The sequence below is a fragment of the Podarcis muralis genome, chromosome 12, assembly GCF_964188315.1.
Source record: "Podarcis muralis chromosome 12, rPodMur119.hap1.1, whole genome shotgun sequence".
NCBI lineage: Eukaryota > Metazoa > Chordata > Lepidosauria > Squamata > Lacertidae > Podarcis > Podarcis muralis.
The window spans coordinates 22,814,764-22,835,560 of NC_135666.1; the positions used below are offsets into that span (position 1 = coordinate 22,814,764).

At 43.1% G+C, this 20,797-nt stretch overlaps 1 protein-coding gene across 1 annotated transcript in view; it reads right to left on the bottom strand.

Annotated features, from left to right (window-relative positions):
- KIAA1217 (KIAA1217 ortholog) overlaps positions 1 to 20,797 on the bottom strand; it is a 295,639-nt gene that overhangs the window by 83,218 nt on the left and 191,624 nt on the right. Inside the window, 1 exon segment of the mRNA XM_028751294.2 lies at positions 9,989 to 10,181. Within this exon segment, the coding sequence (XP_028607127.2) occupies positions 9,989 to 10,181 (193 nt within the window).

A 20,797-nucleotide genomic window follows, 5' to 3' on the forward strand; every position in this document is an offset into this window, starting at 1 on the left:
AAAACACGCAAGTGGGAGAGAGAGAGAGAGAGAGAGAGAGATAGGGCTGGCTTGGGGGGGGGGGTGGAGGGGACTTTTGCTTTACAATGGTAGGTTTCTCATTTCTTTTCCAAAAGCAGAGAGCCCTGCCCCCAGGCCCCCTCCAAATTACAGCTTCTCCAAGCAATGTACTGCTGGAGGGAGACAGTATGCTTGTTTGGAAGAGAAACCCTGCTTCCCTGCTCGTAAGTAACAGCAGGCTGGATTGCAGAGTGAGACAAGGAAATCTCTGGATTTATATGCTGTATATCAAATATCTTAATCTATACTTTCTAACGCGGCAGGTAAATCAGAATCTCCTGAGCCAGGAGGATTACAGCATCTCTCCTCTCCCATTCATTAAAAGCCTAATACTCTTCTTTGAAGAAGTATAACGTGAGAATGTTTTTTATATATATTTTTTAAAGTTCATTTCCTCATTGTGCGCTATACACTGATAATTGCTGCCACAATAACAATTGATTGAAAATGGAATTTAGTCCCCCCGCCCCCATAGAGAGCTGTTCTTCTAACGTTTAGCCTTAATACAGTGGCTGATGTAATACCCTTCTGCTTCACTAGGCATTTTATATAGGGACATTAAAATTGATTTTCTACATCTTGGCAGATGAAAAAAAGTGTGTTACATGCCCTATTGCCCAAAAGTGTGCAAGCACAGAGCAAAGGTTGCAGTGACAGAGGTGGCCAAAAAAGAAATACCGTAAATAAAAAAGAAATCATACTTCGTATATCCTGTCTGTTTTATCCTTAATAGGGACTTTTATAAGCATGGATCCACAGGATCTTTGCATTGGGTCACCCCAAATTCACCATCAGATAACATAGCATGTCCATGGCTACAGCCTGCACCAAAAAAATCACGCACCCACTGTTGCATAGGGTCGCAGTGGTGCAAAAACGTGGTTACAAAGCATGGATCCACATGGATCCTCAGGATTTTTGCATTGGGCTACTCCAAACTCACTGTCAGATCACATGTCTGTGGCCACAGCATGAACCACAAAAATCATACATCCACTGTTTCATTTAGAATATTTTTTTTCTTGTTTTCCTCCTCTAAAAACTATGTGCGTGTTATGGTCTGGTGCGTGTTATAGAGCGAAAAATACGGTAACCCAAAGTTCCTGGTACACCTTTTCTTTTTCTTTTTTGCTCTGGATTAAAAAAAAAAAAGGTGTATGGTTTTGCTCACCTGGGTGATGAAATTAAGTGCCAGGCTTAAAGCCAAGTAATCAGCCTATAAAAGTGACTAGGACTTAGACTGGGAAAGCAAACAAGGAGAAGAGTGAAACAACTAAATCCTATGCATAATTTGTCAAAAGCAAGCTCAACTGTGTGCAAGGAATAAGCAACGGAGCTTATTCTCCAGAATAGGTGCAAAGACTGCAATGCAAGCTTTTTGGCATGACTCCTGGGCTCTTGGTATTCACTGCTGAGTACTGATGGCAAGGAGACCTGGGACATTTTGTTTCCAGGGCACCTGGTATCTACAGTATAGACTTCGGCATCCAAGAGAACTACATTACCTAGGCTCCATGGAACCCAAGACACAATGTGGCAGCACTCTAGCTGCCAGTCAAAGAAAGAAGCAGCTGGTGCAGAGCTCAGTGCAGCTGAGCAGTGGCACAAAACCAACCCAATAGGGATTGTGATGATTCAGCATCTAGTCAATGCTTTTCCCAATCTTACAAGCCAGCAGCCAGGGTCACAACTGGTCTGGAGAATGGTAAGAGGCTCATGAAGCTGGTCTACATGGGAAATTGCACCAAATGGGATCAAATATGGATTATTGATCTTGTGACTACTTGGTCTATGAGCAGCAACAAAACTGCTAGCACATTTACAAAGCAGGGTTCGATAGGGTTCAAATTGGATGGGGGACTGTGTGTTGAGTGAGAATCCTGCATTGTTGACCCTCCAAGTCCCTTCCAAGTCTACAATTCTATGGTTATAGGATGAGTTTGGAGATACCTGCTGGGGCTTCCTCAATCTCTTTGGGGACGGACAGTGTGTGCAGGACCTCAGATTACCTGCGGAAGGGCTGTAGCTCAATGGCAGAGCACATGCTCTGCATGCAAAAGGCCGCAGGTTCAATCCTTCACATCTCCAGATAAAGCTCAGAAGGACCTTTGCTAGAAAAACCTGGAGAGCTGCTGCTGGGAGGTGTTGACAATTCTGACCTAGATGGTCCAAGGATCTCACTCCGTATAAGGCAGCTTCCTATTTGGAGGAAAGCTAATGGAGAACCTAGAACACATTTTCCTTCTTTTTTCTCTTCCCCTCTGCTCATTCTTTTTAACGCCACTCCTTTCACCTATTTAGTCCACTGTGGCAGGTGAAGCTGTGTCATCCTGAAGTTACACCTGTGGGAAAGCAGCAACACCCTTGAAGGGGCCCTGCAGTTTTACCGGAAAGGGTTGGATGGGGAAAGAAAAGGCTGAAGTTATTACAGGCCAGATATTTTGGAATTCAAGCTCTTTTTTCCACATTGCTATATTTCCATTTTGTGGAAAACAGCGAATTCCCTCCCCAAAAGAGACATAACGTGAGTACCTGCTGCAAATGACAGATGAAAGAGTTGCATGAATTTACATTACGTTTTTATACTGGCCTATAAAACGTAAGAAGCCAGTGAGGCTATCGAATAATGTTTTTGGAGATTAGTATGGCTTGTGTGGTGTATGTTTGCTGAGGTAGTCATGCTAAACAGCATTTTGGCTCTCTCTGTTGCCTTCTCTCAGGTGCATTCTCAAGATATCTGCTTACACACAAAGGAAGAGCAGATTAAAGGAAGGGACAAATGTGATTACACAGCTTTATTTGGGACGGTGTGTGTTTCAGCTTCCCCTGGGTACACATTCCAGAAAAAGACACAAGCACGATCAATGAAGCATAAACCTTAAAAAGAAAAAAAGGAGAGAAAAACCCCAGCAGGCGGCAACATACTTGCTGATTAAGTTCGAAAAGGGAGTATTTTTGTCCTGCTAAATGTTTATGCAAAGATAAGGAATATTCCTTTTAAAATCCTATTCAGCAGTACAAGGAGGAAAAGAAGGGAAATGTGGCCACCTTTGGGCTATTTAGTTTCCTGGGAGCCTTTTGTTTCAAATCTGGAACTGAAGTGAATTGTTTGGGGCTGCCTTTTTTTTGTTTTCTTGAAGTCTTGCCAGTCAGGTTTTAATGTACAGTATTTAACCAGAACGGCAAATATTTGCACTCATTTTCTACTTGCATAAAGAAATCAAGGGAAAGCACAAGGACAAAACAGAGGTACGAGCATGGGAAGCTTCATGAAGACTTGTTCGATCTGCAGGAAATTACACCTGTGAATTACACAAGTGAATGGGAGCTGTGTAAGAGCATGGATGGTCTCAGGAGGTTAGGTCAAAAGTGCCGCAGGCTGGGAAGCGACTGGGAAACCTAACATTGATTGGAGTCTACTACAGACCACCAAACCAACAAGAGGATGTACTAAAGTAACTTGCTGATGTACTCTAAGTCAGAACCTCTGTCTATCTTCTTCGAGGAATCCTGGCAAATGGGCAAAGTGCTGGAAAGCCATATTTAAAGAGTGTGCATCGACTGTTCCTCATAAAACTTGAATGAAGTTTCAGGTCAGGTGCTACAGGGCCCTATCCTGGCCCTGGCACGCTAACATTTTTATCAGTGACTTGGGTTATCAAGTTTGTGTATGATTTCATGGAAGACAAGAATAAAATGGAATGTAAAACTAGGCTGGGAATAATGACATGAAGCCAGCAGAGACAAATGTTCTTCATTTGGGGAGCGGGATCCCCAACTAACCTGCAACTGCCAAAAAGGTTTTGGGTGGTATCCAACATGCTTCTTCTGTTAGTGTAAAGATTAATGCTTATGTGATGCAACACCCCCCACACACACACAACTCCCTCCCCAAATCTGCTCTGGAGAATTGGAGGAATCCCTAGAACATATTTTTCGGGGGTGGGGGAGTGCAAATCCTTGCACTAACATAACAAGTTGCTTTGTACAGTCATACCTTGGAAGTTGAATGGAATCTGTTCTGGAAGTCCGTTCGACTTCCAAAACATTCGGAAACCCAAACACAGCTTCTGATCGGCTGCAGGAAGCTCCTGCAGCCAATTGGAAGCAGTTGGACATTCGGGTTCCAAAGAACGTTCGCAAACCAGAACACTCACTTCCGGGTTTGTGGCGTTCGGGAGCCAAAACGTCCGAGTACCAAGGTGTTCGGGATCCAAGGTACGACTGTACTACTTTGGATGCAAGCCCTTATTACCATTCACCAGCCTCTGAAGAGAGAAGTACCTGGAGCAGGGCATCCAATACAGATTCTATACAGTAAGTAGATTCACACCTAAGCTGGTGAGCCTTTGGCTATCCAGGATTCCAAGCTATATAGAGTTTTACAGTCAAAAGCAAAGGCCTTAGCTGTATACAGAAAAACAACAACCAATGGGTGTTTTCCAGACAGGGAGTACCAATCAATCATTAATGGGGCTGCCATATTCTGAACTTTAAAAATTATTTGTTCTAAAGTTGATTTTGACACACAGTATTGCAGCTCGATGAAAAGGTGGAAATGCCGCAGAAAAGCATCACTCAAGAAGCATTAATGTTTAACGAGGCAATTTAAGAGTATGATGGCATGTTGTTTGCGGCTGTGAAATGGTGTGAAACCTACAGTCTTTGAACCCGTATGCAGCTAATAAATCACTGTCTATTATTTAAACACCCCTTAATTACAACTTCTGACTCCGTATCACTTGGAAGAAGTGGGGCCACTGATCAAATGTATACACTGTGTACTTTATCACTGGTGCTTTATCAAATGCTACATGGACATATTTAGGGAAGGAATTCTTTATCTCCAAATTATCAACTGGTTGTTTACATAATATAGAAAATGCCATTCAGAGTGAGGAATCCCTCTCAACTAATCAAATATAGCTATCTCCCTAAACTCGGCGCAGATAATTTTCTTCTAATATGCAAAGAACTACAGAATAGAGGGATGAAATTTCATAAATCTTCTAACAGAAGGCATGTCTCACTAGTCGCTTTTGAGTGCAAACCTGTTCACATACAATAAGTGGGAGATCAGCCATACCCTCCCAAAAAGAAGATGCTTGCACACGAAAGCTTATACCCAAGAACAAACTTAGTTGGGCTCTAAGGTGCTACTGGAATTTTTTTTTAAAAAAAATTAATATATTTCGACTGTGTCAGACTAATACGGCTACCTACCTGAATCCTCCCAAAGAGAAGTGGATGACACCCCTTTGACAGCTATTGTGATACAGTTATTAGATTGGAACAAGTTGGGGGCCTATGAGGAATGGCAGATAGAGAGAGGGAAACGCTAAGCCAAATGAGTAGCTACCTACTTCCTTAACCCTGAACCTCAGTTGCCAAACAGTATAGTGCAAATGTCCTATAAGCATTGACCTTTGAGTTTTGGTGAATTGGTCATATAAAGGGTTATACTATATATAAACTGCACATTGATATACTTGGATCTCACTCTCTGGGGGATATCTGCTTCTCTTTCCTACAGTATATGGACCCTCCTGCAATTTGGGAAGGAAATTTGACTGATCCCAACGTGCATTACATCATAATTATGATGGAATGAAGAAATGAAACAGTGGGAAAGTAGGATCAGACCTATCTCAGGGATGGGGAACTTGTGGCCCTCGATATGTTTTTGGGCTCCAGCTCCAAGCAGCCCAGCCATTATATCTGATGTGAGTGCAGCACAGCAACACCTGGAGGATGGCAAGACTCCCCATGGATTGCCTATCTAGTCCATTATCCTGTTTCTGTTTGCGGCCAATCAGATACCTACGAGAAGCCACAAGCAGGACATGAACACAATAGCTCTCTTCTGCTGTTCCTCAGTGATTGATGGTAAGGGCATATTCATTCTGATCCTGGAGACAGGATACAGCCATCCTTAGCTATTGGCAATATTATCTTCCATGAATTTGTCTAATTCCTTTTTTTAAAAAAAAACAACCCTGCACTGGTAGTCACAATCACATTTTGTTTTGGCGAATAGCAGAGTTTAACTATGTGCAAGAAGGAGGTTCATGGGTCTCTCCTTCATCTCCTCCTACTCAGAATCATCACTGGATGATTCAGGTTCTAGAATTATGTAGAGAGAGAGAAAAGCTTGTCTCCTTGCCTTTCATAAGCTGCTGCAAATGAAATGTGGGCTTCTACAACCTATGTACTGACAAACATTCCACAAAAGTGAGCACACGTGCATTTACTCCTTCAGAAAAGCACCCCTTCGACCCCCCCAAGAAACCTAAAAAAATCATGTATAAATGATAAAACTTTTCTGACAAACGAAAAGAACTTTTGATTTTACTTGGTCATGAATAAGTGCTTTGGTAGAGCCTGAATAATATAGCGTTGCCTGTCAGTTGTGCCCCACCAAAAAGCCACTCCTGGAAATGGGGTGGGTGGGGGAATAATGAGATAGCGAATAAACACAAAGTAAGCAGATGTTCAGACAACTTCCCTTGCCCCACATTGTCCAGGATACCTCTCCAACCTTCTGGAGTAGCTTTTTTGGGGGGGGGGTTTGAGGGAGAACAAATGACGGCAGGCAATGCTGGGAGAATCAAGACAAGGAAACTTCCTTCACGTGAACTTAATCATAACTAACTTATCTTAGGGTCCAAGCCAAAGCAATCGTAACTGCCCCCCCCCCCCCAGTACACACACCAGGCTTTCCATTCTTGCCTCTGTCCAAGTTCTGCAAGGGCACTGAGGCATTTTCTTTGAGGTATGAGTCTCCTGCTGTTGTCTTCGGTGGGGGAGAGAGACATGCACATGGCCATTCTCTTCTCCACCAAGATTTATGAGTGAAGTCGATTAAAAACATGCAGAATGGAAAAGGGGGGAAGCAGATGTAGGTCTTTACATCATAGCATTTGAGCTCACAGTGAGTGGTTTGTCTGGGGGTTTTTTTCATACTTAAAGGTAAAGGTAAAGGGACCCCTGACCATTAGGTCCAGTCGTGGCCGACTCTGGGGTTGCGGCGCTCATTTCGCTTTATTGGCCGAGGGAGCCGGCATACAGCTTCTGGGTCATGTGGCCAGCATGACTAAGCCGCTTCTGGCAAACCAGAGCAGCGCATGGAAACGCCGTTTACCTTCCCGCCGGAGCAGTACCTATTTATCTACTTGCACTTTGACGTGCTTTCGAACTGCTAGGTTGGCAGGAGCAGGGACCGAGCAATGGGAGCTCACCACGCCACAGGGATTCAAACTGCCGACCTTCTGATCGGCAAGTCCTAGGCTCTGTGGTTCGTACTTAGGGAGGAAATATATCCTAAATGAGGGCTCAGAAGAGAGGGAATACTGGCATGGGCATCAGACTATAAACAGGAAGTGCCGCCTACAGCAACTTCCACCAATCTGGTACCCTATAGATGATTTGTACTACAATTCCCATCAGCCCTAGTCGTCATGGTCATATTGGCATGTTCTACATTTTTCATTGCAAAAATAGCATAACGTTGGTTCTCTCATTACAGATTTTTGGGGAACCCTTCTATGTGGAGAATTTCCAAAAAGTACCTGCTGCATTAACTAAGGCAGGCTACAGTTCCTGCAGATTAACACAATCAGCTCCCACATCCCATAATATATATGGCAAGACCACCTTTTAATCATTCTGAGTCTCTGTTGGTGTAGAGAAACCAGCTAAAACCGCCTTTCGTTTATACTTCTTTGTACTTTTTTTCTTAGCTGATTATGTATCAGATATCAAAGCACTCTTGATAAAAATGGCCTGGGATTGTTAACAGAATAAATAAACCACTACGTTCAGTTTATGAACAGCCCCCATGATTTATGACCCCGCTGCCGTTCTGCTTTATGCTGCTCTGCAGTCTGGGAGATGGGATCCAGCAGAAGAGAAGCTTCTTTATGGCAATAACCCTTTGCCTTCCTCAACCATCTGCATTCATTGCCTTATATAGCAACAGCTTGCCTGTCCTATGGCAGTATTTCCTGAGAAAGATTGCCTTCCACTTGTGCAGCTAGGGGTGGGGGAAAAATGTTGGTTAGGTTCAAATTTAAAGGCAAATCTATCTAATCAACACTTTTCTTGGGGGGGGGGGGATACACCAAGTAAAACACAGCCATCCTTCCTCTCTGAATTTTGCGATGCAACTTTCCAGCTAAGTAACGTGTGCAAAAATGCATATACTAGGGCAAAGTGTGCCTAAAAGTGTGTGTGTTAGTAAAAAATAACATACAATCTGGCAGTGGGAAATTACTTTGCAGAAATGCACATATTAGGCAAAATTGCACACAAAAGTGTGTCAGGATAAATTTGCACAAAAATGCTGAATACACAAACACGCGCGCACACACACACACACACACACACACATTTTTAATGGCAAGCTGATGTGGAAATGTGGAGATCTGGACTTAAGTTCAGCAAAACGAGAAACCAAAACTGAGAAATCTACCTATTCCTATGTGCAGCTAATTGGTAACAGAAATTCACTAATCTGCTCCAAGCCCATTCAACGTGTGGCAAGAACGGCTACTGTGAGAAGCAGTGTGTGTGGAAATATTAGTGGGTAGCAGTCAAGTATCCCTGCAAGTGAGATCTGGTTCCCACTGAGGAACTGGGGCTAGGAAGAACTCTACAGTCACACAGACCTGAACAGGTAGAAATATACAAATACACTTTTGGTCTGTAAGCCAATGGTGGGGATATGCTTTGTATGCAGATGACCCCCAGTTTAATTCCTCAGATCTCAAGTTGCATAGCTGGGTAAGGCTGAGTGAGTTGCTACTGGGGTAGATGGACCAGTTATGGATTGACTCCAATAAAAAGCAGTGTTGTATCTCAGTATGAAGGAATGCAAGGCATAGACAACAGAGGACTGGTAACAAGCCCAAAGAGGACACCTGGCATTTTGCCCCCACCTGCGCAGCTCCACACTGCCACCATGTGGCGACTCATCCGCATGTCAATTCCAGGAGAAAAAAAGATAGAGCAGCCTTTCTAGGGGAGAAACCTTGATAACAGAAGTGTAAGTTGGAAGAGACCCAAAGGATTGCCTGGTCCAACCCCCTGCAATGCAGTAATCCTGCCCACAGCTCTACCCTGGGTGGGCTCGAACCACTAACCTTCTGGTTAACAGCCACACACACTGACCCATTGTGCCACCTGGGCTGGATACAGCCTGGGGGAGTTATTTGTGACCCACAATGGCTTTGCAACCTTTACTCATTCATCTATGAGGCTGACCATAATAATTCCCATCCGAGGCTGAGAAACAAACACTGGATCAAGATCACTCAGTAAAACCAAATCCAGCTAATCATCTAAACGAGGAGGAGTAGAGGTTATATCATCCACATGCTGCTGTACGACAAGTTTCATCATTCCTGACCATTGACCAAGCTGACAGCAGCTGATATGAAGTGGATGGAGCCCAACAACATCTGGAGTGTTCTAGATTAAGAAGGCTGTCTTAGATTGTTTTATGGGAGCCTGTACAAATCTTGAGATTGCATACTCTCCCTTTCCTTCATTTTTTCATGAGAAGAAGCTTTCCTTTTCGCTTTACAACACAGCCTGGTTCCCAGTCATTTAGAAACTCAAGGAACTGTAGCTTATTCAAATCAGAGTTAGATAACAAATATATCAAAGTGCAGTTTGATCCAGGTTTGCTATGACTACTTGGAGTTAGAACAAGCCACAGTTCTCTGACTTCATACACAATGATGGACCATGGTCTCAGCCTGCTAAGTAAAAGTCAAGTTCTTCCTCTCCTCTCATTTGTGTTTTTCACCATGTTTTTTTTCACTCTGAAAGACATTTGGGGAGTGAAATAAACAGGGAGAACACACAGTATTAGATGCATAACAAAACCTGGCATTAGTTCAGCAGTAGAATGTGGGTAACGCCTTACCAAGTGATCTTTCCTTTGTCTGGTTTGTTGACCTCACCACTGGAAGACTTGCTCGTGTACGGCTTCCTCTTGAGAAAGGAGAAGGAGATTCTCCTTCAGACATGATTTCCAGGGAGTCAGCAGATGCCTCTGATAATTCGGCCTGATCTCCCAAATTGGGCTGTGGGCTTTGAGATAGCTTTGGGCTCCTTGTCTGTGAAGTAAAATAAATAAATAAATCATTAAGAGAAAGCAAACACTTTTCTTGGTAACTTCAAGATCCCTGCCTAAAGGAGAGCAGGGATTTCTCCCGCCTCCCTCTCATACAAGTAGATAAAATATCACTTGAGCTGCTGAATGCAGAATGATACAAGGCCTTGTTTGCTCAAGGTGACTTCCATGGATGTTATTTACAAGAGATTGTCCCAGGGTATTCCATTAAGATTTTTATTGCGGTACGTCCAACTGCACAAAATTCATATCTAACAAGTACCCGAGGCTAAGACAGTATGGGTTAGATAGATGGCAATTTCATTCCCTGCTGTTCTGACAATTGCTAGCATTGTCTGTAACAGTGACAGCATGTAAGCATGCAGATATGCACACAACATAATGCGCAGGCAATGAATGAAAGGCTTTATGCCACCAAGCTTCCTTAAGTCTCTTTCAGTATCGCTGTGCTAGTGGTATGAAGAGGCATTACTCAGCTAAGAGGACAGGGGACAAATTTATACTCTCTCTACTTTGACCTTTCACTCTTAAGTCTTCCGTATTACTACGTTTTTTAAAACCCTGCCCTTCACTCAAAGTGTTCATGCCAATGACAGAAGTCATATTTCTTTCAAGCAACAGTGTGCCATTTGGGCTCTGCCAAGGATAGAAAGCAGATGGGATGACTACATCTGCAATTGGTGGCACCTTTTTCTTCTTTCTTTTCTACTTCTTTTTCTTTTTTAATGTGTTAAGCAAAAGAAACACCCCTTGCAAAAATGTTTGGTCACTTGATATGATAATGTTTTGCCTCCAACTCAGCTACAATCTCCCGTGTGAAAATACACAAAGGTTCCACCACTTCAAACCTCGAATACACATACAGAAAGGCTGGCACAGAGAAGCTGTGGTCCAGCACTGATTTATTCCCTCAAAATAAAAAATATTCAGATTAAAATCTAATCCAGAAAAGAATTCCCAGGTTCTCTACTCACCAGCCAACCACTCTCTAACCCCCCCACACACATTCTCTTCCTCTCAATGGTTTATCTTAGTAGTCATAAGAGAAAGACAAAGCTCTGTCTTTTTCCCCATTTACCCAGCATGCTGTATTATAATCACATCAGGTTGAGGGGAATCAGTGCATATTGCTGCTACCACCCTTCCACTTGCTTTAAGGCAGGTGTAGGAAACCTGTGGCTCTCCAGATGTTGTTGGTCTCTGACTCCAATCATCCCCAACCACTGGCCATGTGGCTGGAGATGATGGAACAACATCTGGATGGCCACAGGTTAGCTATTCCTGTTTAGGTGTTATAGTCAAACCAGCCCAGAGAGCAGCGCCCATCATCCCTCACCACTGTCTATTCTGGCTGAGACTGATGGGAGTTGGAGTTAATGTTCCACAGGTTCCACCTGGAGAAGACACTTTAGGAATCAGAGAAGACCAGTCAGGAGGAGGAGTCTGTTTTCCTAGTTCAGATTAGCTGGGCGGATGATAATGATTTCCATGCATTACTAAATTAATCCAAGGTTGATTGGGGCAAGTTTACCCATCTCTACTCTCCTATCAGTCTTTAGAGGAATTTTCTTTGTAGACCTGGGGAAAGCATATTGTGTGCTGGCCCGGGCATGTTGAGAGCTGGCAGAAGGGGCTTTGGCAATGTGGAGAGCTGTCAGGAGCTCCGCAGCCGTGCAGGAATTTTAGGGCTGGGCAAAAGGCTTCAGTGGAGGTTCACAGCAAGATTCAAAGGCCTCTTCTTGGCTATAGTCATAGCTAAATTCCAACCATGCAGCGTTTAAGAGGATTTGTTGCCCTTAACTTTTTCATACCCCAGAATAACTACAGATCTGGAAGTTCCTGAGAGATAACTGCTCGCGAGTTGAAAAATAAAAGGGGGGTGGGCTTCCCTATGTGGCACTCTTAGAAATCTGTTAGGAAAGGAGGAAAGGAGGAGCTGTGGTGAAAGAGCTTTCAGAGCTGCAAACAGCTGCAGAATTATGGGCTGAAAGCCTGAACAACATGCCCAAAGCTGCGTCTGCATTGGCTATTTGTACTGAACCCATCCAGGCTACTTCTGAGCCTGTGCCGTTCCCCCAACCATTTGTCTTGCAGCTGGGCCGGAAACCCCCAAGTTTTGGCGGAACTCTAAGGAACTGTTGTGGGCACCGCCCAACGCCCAACTCACAGAAGAAGCACTGGTGATTCTGAAACATCACCACCACCACCACCAAACAAGCAAAACATCTACATCTTCCTCCCAAAACAAATACAGACCCCAAAAAAGCAGAAGACACCCCCAAACCAGGCAACCCCTTCCCAACCAACTCCCCCCAAAACACCTTGCTCAGTTTGAAATAAAACCTAGAGATGCAGAGTCTTAAGTCGCTACGGTGCCTACAGCTGTCACATTAGCAACTCAAGCACTGAGAAAACATAAGCGTCCCAGTCCAAGCCACTTCAGACACCTAGAACCTTGTGTCTCGTGGTTCTTACTTTTTCTTGGGGGCTTCGCCCCATTTCTGGCTTAGTATTGAGCTGCCCATTGACGGTTCTTATACTGACATGCCCTTGTCCTCGATTCCTGATTCCCATATTCTCATGCGCACTGCCCAAAACACTGGATTCAATCCCAGTTCTTATTTTAATTTAAAACCCTGACAATGGCGATGTTCTATATTTAGAAGGTTGGAAAATGCTGTTCAGATCAAAGCTGGATTCAAAAACAAAGAGCCATATTGCTGACATCTGGCCTTTTCTTTTTGGTGGATATTTATTTTTTGAGTAGGGAGAGGTGAGCTTGCTGCAGAAATGACACAGATCATGGCATACTCCCTTGGTGACCTTGGCTGAAGGAGCAACTGTAGCTTTTTTTATTAGGTTTTCATTAGGTTGCTGCGGAACTTCAACCTCTCTCCACTCCCTCCGTTTCCAACTTGTCCAGTCACACACAAAATATAATAACTCTGAAATACCTAACGAGAAATCCAAAGCCTCCGGAGCTTTGTGCTTACAAAAGGTTTGCATTAATATATTAGGTATTACCCAGCGTCCTGTAGTGACATGATTATGGAGCAGTATTTCCCTCCTCCCCTTCTCTCTCTCCAGGAATTACAGCTAACATTTTTCATCTTAAGAGAATGGAGGCATGCTTTGAAGTGCCTCCGTGACGTCGTTCGCGTCTAAGCTACAAGGTTGTAAACACCCCATGTGGGCACATGGACATTAATACCCAAGAACTGACAAGTGAGTGACCTAAAAAACAAAGAGGGATTTAAGAAGGCAATAATTCTTTCATTCAGTCACCTGAAATGTGGCTGGTGGTTGTAGGCCATGTAGGCCAGCAGGTTTAAAAAGAAGAAGAAGGTACAGGATCCCTGGACAGTTAAGTCCAGTCAAAGGCAACTATGGGATGCGGTGTTCATCTCGCTTCAGGCCAAGGGAGCCGGTGTTTGTCCACAGACAGTTTTCTGAGTCATGAGTTTAGTCCTGGGTCAGCAGGACTAAACTGCCACTGGTGCAACGGAACACCGTGACGGGTGTCAGAGCGCACAAAAAAGCTGCTTTATCTTCCCGCCGCAGCAATACCTATTTATCTACTTGTACTGGCATGCTTTCGAACTGGACGCAGGTGGTGCTGTGGTCTAAACCACTGAGCCTCTTGAGCTTGCTGATTGGAAGGTCGGCAGTTCAAAGTCGTGCGACATAGGTGAGCTCCCACTGCTCTGTCCCAGCTTCTGTTGACTGCAACAGCACCCAGGACTGGTGTATCCTATTATTGCTAAAGTCAGTCATCAGACCTCTTCCCCCCCATTCCCCACTTTTGAAGCAGCTCTGGTGTTGAATGAATAATGTTGTGATCAGGGAACAAGATAAGGGCTAACCCCGCCCCCTGCATCATTTTTCCAATCTAAGTCTCTTCTTAACTTTCAGTGAGCTCATTAGTGAAGCTATGATTAGCCCTGGGTTGGGAAATATATCTTTGGATGCAATGCCAGCCCACTTACCCATGGAATTCAGTAGTAGTATTCTGCGTAGACATAGAACAGCCCAGTAAAATCTATCTATAAGCATGATATGGATACCTTTGTTTTTTTCTGCTGCAGGGCTGAATGAATATCAGCATGGGAGCAAGCAATTTAGATAAGGAAGATAGCTCTAGGGGGAAAGGAGTAAAATAAAAATCATATTCCTTAGTGTATCTACTCCTGTCTGGATTATATTCCTCACATGGTTGCTTTTAAAACTAAAACTAAAAATAAGAGACTAGATCATGGATCCCCTGGAACGTTAGACACTTGGAAATGCCTAAGAACAAAACTGGTGTGCTGATCTCTATAGTCAGTCTTCTGCCAAATTTCCTAATTGTCTCTCAGCTGAAATTAATGAGGTGAAACAGAATTCCTCCAGAATTTTCAGGCAAACACATCTGTAAGTATTTGATGTTTTAGAATTAATTATTTGGCAATGTATTCCCCCCTCCTCACAGTTTAGCTGTTCTTACAACAAGCTGGATGTTAGGTAGTATCTGGCCATTTTGCTAGCATCCACTGGGTACAATTAGGTTCTACCTTTTGAGCAAAATTGTATCAGATTCCCTTCTGGATTCCTGTCAGCTTCATAACGGCTAACAAACCACACTGGGCAGCATTGTTCATTCAACTGCTAAGCAGCTTACCATGCATTAATTGAGAAAGACGCCACTCATGAATTTATATCTGCTCTGCAGACATGGAACCTTCGGCTAAATTACATGTTACATTCTGGCTTAGAACTGGCTGTATGTTCTTCCTGTGTGCCTTCTCCAGAGTGACCCTAGGAGCCAATCCTCAGTGGCTGGCTTTCCTCCTTTCACGCTGATTGGCTCCAAGAAGCACAAATGATGGGAAGGCTTATCAGTGACTAAAAAGCTCCTCTTTCATATTGTCAAGGCAGCTCTAGGACACTAGAGACAGGGACTCTGAATTTTTGACTTGATAGCTGGCCACAACCCTAGGCCATTATACCTCTGCTCCTGGGACCTTCTCTTTGGCAGGAAGAACATGTGCACCATACTTTTCCTGTCAAGGATACTGGTTTGCAGTGGTGAAAAACACTTTCCTAGGAGCTGTAAGCACCCACAGCCACCCCTCTTGTGTTATCATTTGCTAGCCCAAAGGTGAGTTTCTACACCTTACGGCAAGGATGAGGTGGAGAGGCAGAGAAGGCCGCCATGAAGTGATGCTTCTTAAGTGCCATCACCAAGCTTTCCCAAACTTGGGTCTCCAGCTCCTGTTGGACTACAACTCCCATCATCCATAACTAGGAGGACTAGTGGTTAGGGGAATACTGACTTAGAATGTGTCTTTACACAAGCAAAATCTCAGTTCTGTAAGGGTGAGCATGAGGGCATTCATGCCTTCTTAATACAAGTGTTGTATAAAATACTATATCAATCCATACAGACACACCCATTAGGGGAAAAGAACTTGTTTCCTGATACTGAGTAATACATCAATTTCTTTTGCAAATTTTGCAAAAGGGGGCTGGAAAGAGAGGATAAGCAACTCAAGGGTTACTTATAATATACAGTATAATGAGATATTTAAGACGAAGTCTCTAGGACGTTGACTAAATTATGGTATGATTTTTAATAATGTTGGCCATTCATCTTCTTTCATTCCCTTCCTTCTATTTTGTCACTCTCATAACTTTTGTCTGATGTATTGCTCATTTATATTATATTATATATTACGCCATTCCTGGTGGCACAGACTGCATTTTGGAATATGTATATACAATTTTACGCCAGTGGAAATATACTTTTTTATTGCTAATATGTATATCATCCAGATCACAAGAAGTAATGGAATTGCTCTATTCTACTTCGGCCAGAACTGACTGAGAGCACAAAGTCTGCTTTGGGCACCACAATTTCAGAAGGACAGGCAAACTGGGAACATTTGTTGTTGTTGTTCATTGTTGTTAATGTTAGTTGCTTTGGGTCACTTTGTGAGAAAAGTGACTAACAAATATGATGATGATGATGATGATGATGATAATGATAATGATAATAATAATAATAATAATAATAATAATAATAATATACATGCACAAAGCACAGAGGAACACAGTGAAACCCACAGGGGTCTTTGCAATGTAGAAGTCCTTCTTCCACATACAGGATCTATAATAGTTAAATGTTTTCCTTAGTTCTGCTTTCAGAAAGAAAGTCAATACCACATGCATATGAGACTAACTTCTTTCTATGAAAAAAAATTCTCTCTCTGTACATACACACACACTCACTACCCTCACAACAATCTTGAGCATTTTCACCTGTGAAAACAGAAATGGATTCGAGGCTGCAGAAAGAAAATCCAAACACTCAGCAGCTGGGTGTATTGTAACTCATTTTTTCTTGTGTATTATGATTTCATTATTGAGAGATGGAGGGTGGTGGAAGAGAAGCCTATATTGTGAAGTATTCAATGGACATTGGTTTTAGAGGGGGGTGGGGTGAGGAGATATCATTCCACAGAAAATACTCAGTCGACTGTGCTATTGAAGGCTGAAGAAAGGCAGAGAGGGGAGAGGGGATTGTGCAATGGAACGCGAAACACAGCAGGAATCATTCTGCTGTTACATTGAGTTAGGCTCAGTATCATCCACACTAGACAGGCAGTGGCTCTCCAGAGTTTCAGTGAGGACTTGCTCCTAGTCCTACCTGAAGATGCCACCAGAGACTGAGCCTGCTGATCTCCTCCAACAATTCTTAGACCACCTATGTATCCCAACATGGAAAACAGAGACAGAGGTTATACGCTTCTTATTACAGGGGAGAGACCAGGAGCTCACCAAGACAGTAGCTAAGTTCCTCTGTTTGATTTTTTTGTTGCCAAAGTACGCTACAGGATCCTGCCCTTGCTGGAGTCCCACAGAGGTGAAATAGACTGCTCGCCTCTTCTTCCCTTTGGCAAATGGCTGTACTGTTGAAATGGTGACGAGTTCTCATTGGCCTATTTATTCTGAATGTTTGTAAGTGATGCCAATAAAGGTTTGATGATGATGATGACTGAGCCTGGGACCTTTTTTTTTGTATGCATTTTTTAAAAAAATAATAATAATATTGCCGCAGCCCTTTCCATAGATCAGTAAGGTTTGCTACCTCCAGTTTGCTCATTTGGCTGATGTAGAAGCAATCCCTATCATAGCGATTTAAATGTACGGTGTGAATGTAGTCAGAAAGAGAGAGGGAGAAATCTGCTACTTTGGAAACAGGACCAAGACCGCAATCCTTACTCCAAGACAGCCCCACTGTATGCAACAGGACTTTGCTTGCTTCTGAGTGTTCCAAGGCATTCAGATAACTTTTACAGAATGGTTAATAAGTACTGGTTTGCTTTCATATTGTTTAAAATTTTAAACAATTAAAAAAAAAGTATTGATAAAGGGCATGTTCCTCTCCCATTCACCACTACCTTCTTTGCCTGAAATCAAATATTTGCTTTTTCAGGAATCTGAAGGTCTGTGAACTATTAATAAACTTTAACTGAACTGTGTCCCTCCAAGGTTTCCGGAAGGGTTCTCTCCCAGTGCTTGAACTTGGGACCTTCTGCATGCAGATCACATTCTCTGCCTGCCATCGAGCTATGGCCCTTCAGAGTGAAAATAAATTCAAATTAATTTGGTTTTGTTATGTTAAGTTGATTTTGTTATGTCTTCCACTTTGAGGAGATTTGTTGTTGTTTTTTAAATGCAGCAGTATTGAAATTTATGTGTAAAGCAAAGATAAAACTCCATGGATTCTGACGGCGAAGCCAGTGCATGGGGAGGGGAGGTTTTTATCTGTTTGCCTCTATCCACAGATTGGATGGAAATATTCCCCATGCAAGGAGGATGCCTAAATCAAAACACACAAAGCAGCGCAAGCTGTGGAGATCCCAACTCAGAACACACAAAACAGATGGATGTTTCTACTCAAGCCCCATCTACATTACAATTGCAGGACGCCTTATCCCCGGTTAGTTGCCCTGGCTTCCTCAACTGTCATCACAAGCCTCTAGTCCTCACACAGAAGCTACATTTCGTGGGAAGGCTGGAAATGCTCCACTATGAACATGCCCAGGTGTATTTAGGTCTGGGCAACGCAAAGCATCCCAACTGTTTTTGCAGTTAACATAGTGTTGAGAGTTGAGACTGTCTGTTAGTCAGGAAGACAAAAGGGAGAGTTGAGTGATGTGAATCTGGATGCAGCAGTGGCAGGATGGAAAGGCAGAGAGAGTCACAGGCCTGATTTCTGCTAGAATCCAAGGCTGTGGCTATGGGAGAAGCAAGACCTTCTTTTGGTGTTGATGCTGTGAACCCCTCCATCGAAGGCTCAGGTTGCATATATGTGTAAATAAACCTTATATCATAAAGACACCACAGTCTCTGCTGTGCCTCATTCCCAAAAGGAAAATTGAGCCCTAGTTAAGCACCTGGAACCCCCAGAATCTCGCACTGCTCAAAGATAGGAGTAGTGTGCAACAATATGCTTATTAATCTGCTCTTCATGCAAAAATCTAATTAGGCTAATTAGGTTTCCACAATTCTTCTATTGTAGCTTTTATTATGGACATAGAAGCAATCAGCTACAGCATGGGAGCTTTGAGGTTACAGTGGAGGAGTCTCCATCTTTTTGGATTTTCAAGAGTTGGCAAGTTTCTCTAACTCTGATATTCCAACAGAATTTCCCCCTAAATAATCAGCTTGCGTAGAATTGCAGCCAAAATCCCATTAAAAGCCAATGGGCTTAAATTAGTCTTAAATTAGTACAGTGGTACCTCAGGTTAAGAACTTAATTCGTTCTGGAGGTCCGTTCTTAACCTGAAACTGTTCTTAACCTGAGATACCACTTTAGCTAATGGGGCCTCCCACTGCCGCTGCACCGCCATCGTGCAATTTCTGTTCTCATCATGAAGCAAAGTTCTTAACCCAAGGTACTATTCCTGGGTTAGCGGAGTCTGTAACCTGACTCGTCTGTAACCTGAAGCATCTGTAACCCATGGTACCACTGTGATAGCATAACTTGTCCTGCTGGTTTTAATGGGCCATGCAGTGTGATCCTATGAATGTATATTCAGGGGCAAGCCCCACCCTTATTGGTGGGGTTCACTCTCAAGTTCGTATTCAGCAGATTGCAGCCTGAGTGATTTTAGTTGGCTCAGTGACTATGTGGTTTGCATTCTTAGGGAAGGAATTCTTTTTTTAAAAATGAAATCTGCAGAATTTCCAAGCAACCTTGACTACTTCCCTCTAATGTTGATCAGCCGCATTGCTTCCTGCTGATATGATCAGCCAAAAATATGCTCTCTTCCAAGGACTGTAAAGAAATTAACATGAAATATGTAGGTCACTTCTTCCTGCTCCCTTGTGTAGAAGCTTCCTAAGATGGTTCACATTTTCAGCTGCTAGTAAAAATTAACTCCATTCTTTTGAGGAGACTAAAAGGAAAAGGATGTTTGTACCAATCTGATAGATCTAGTTTGGATTTATTTTCGCCCCCAACCAAATTCACTGACTTGTTGCGATGTCACAAGGTGCCTGCTATAGGATTGTGTGCATCACCACACCCTAATTCCTTCCCTTTTCAAGGTTACTGTCGGATCTTAATCAGGCAAATGTTGGTTATTGGTAACTATTCTTGGTGACCATAATTTGCCTCAATGTCCACACTGGGCATACCGTTGTTATTGCAAACTATAGTTTACCTCCCACAATCGGAATAAGAGACTATGGTTGGAAGTGGGCTTCTGATTCCAAGGCTGGAATCAGCACACATTGCCTGGTTCAGAAGTCGCTGCAAATTATGGTTTCTGAGAACAAGGCAGTGGAGGAAATAATTGAAATGTGTGAGGAAAGTAGAAAGGGGGAGGCATATAAGCCTGCAGTATGTCCCCTAAGCCTATTTTATGATCTGGCCATGACATGGAAACTGGGCCTTTAAAAAGATGAGGGGGTCCCAGATGCACCAGCCTTGCCCGAAGCACAATATGAGGAGGAATAGTACAATAACTGAAGAAGTGGAACCTCGAATGTTTCACTACAGACTGAACTACTGAGAGACAAAACAGTTTTGGTGGGCAATTGCCTGTCAGCTCCAGAAAGGTACATAAACCTGAGCTTTATCTTCCAGAGGATAGCTCTTAACAAAACAATTTCACTGTAAGGCGTCCCAGGGCCCTCACATTCTTGTACCTGACAGAAGCCTTTTTAGTTTTTCAAAGCCTGTCAGGTCCATCAGGAATACTGTTTGTTCCCCATTCTCCAAACTACTGTTACATCTTGCAACAGGTTTAAGCTAGAAGTCATGTCCCCCATTATCACTGCCACAGTCCTTAGTATTAGAGCTGTCTGCATTTCATCTAGGGGCAGGAGGAGTCTGCCAGCCACTGGCATTTTGTAATGCTGAAATGAAAATAAAATAAAACTTAATATACTGGTTCAAGCCCAAAATATCCCCAGTAACTTCCTGAAGTCACAGCAACAAGAAAAACAGAATAAATAGATGCTAAAAGACATGATTACGTGAGCCTTGAGACAATTTGTTCTGATCCAAGGAGCAAATTACACTCCCATTGTCTCTTGAACACAAATATC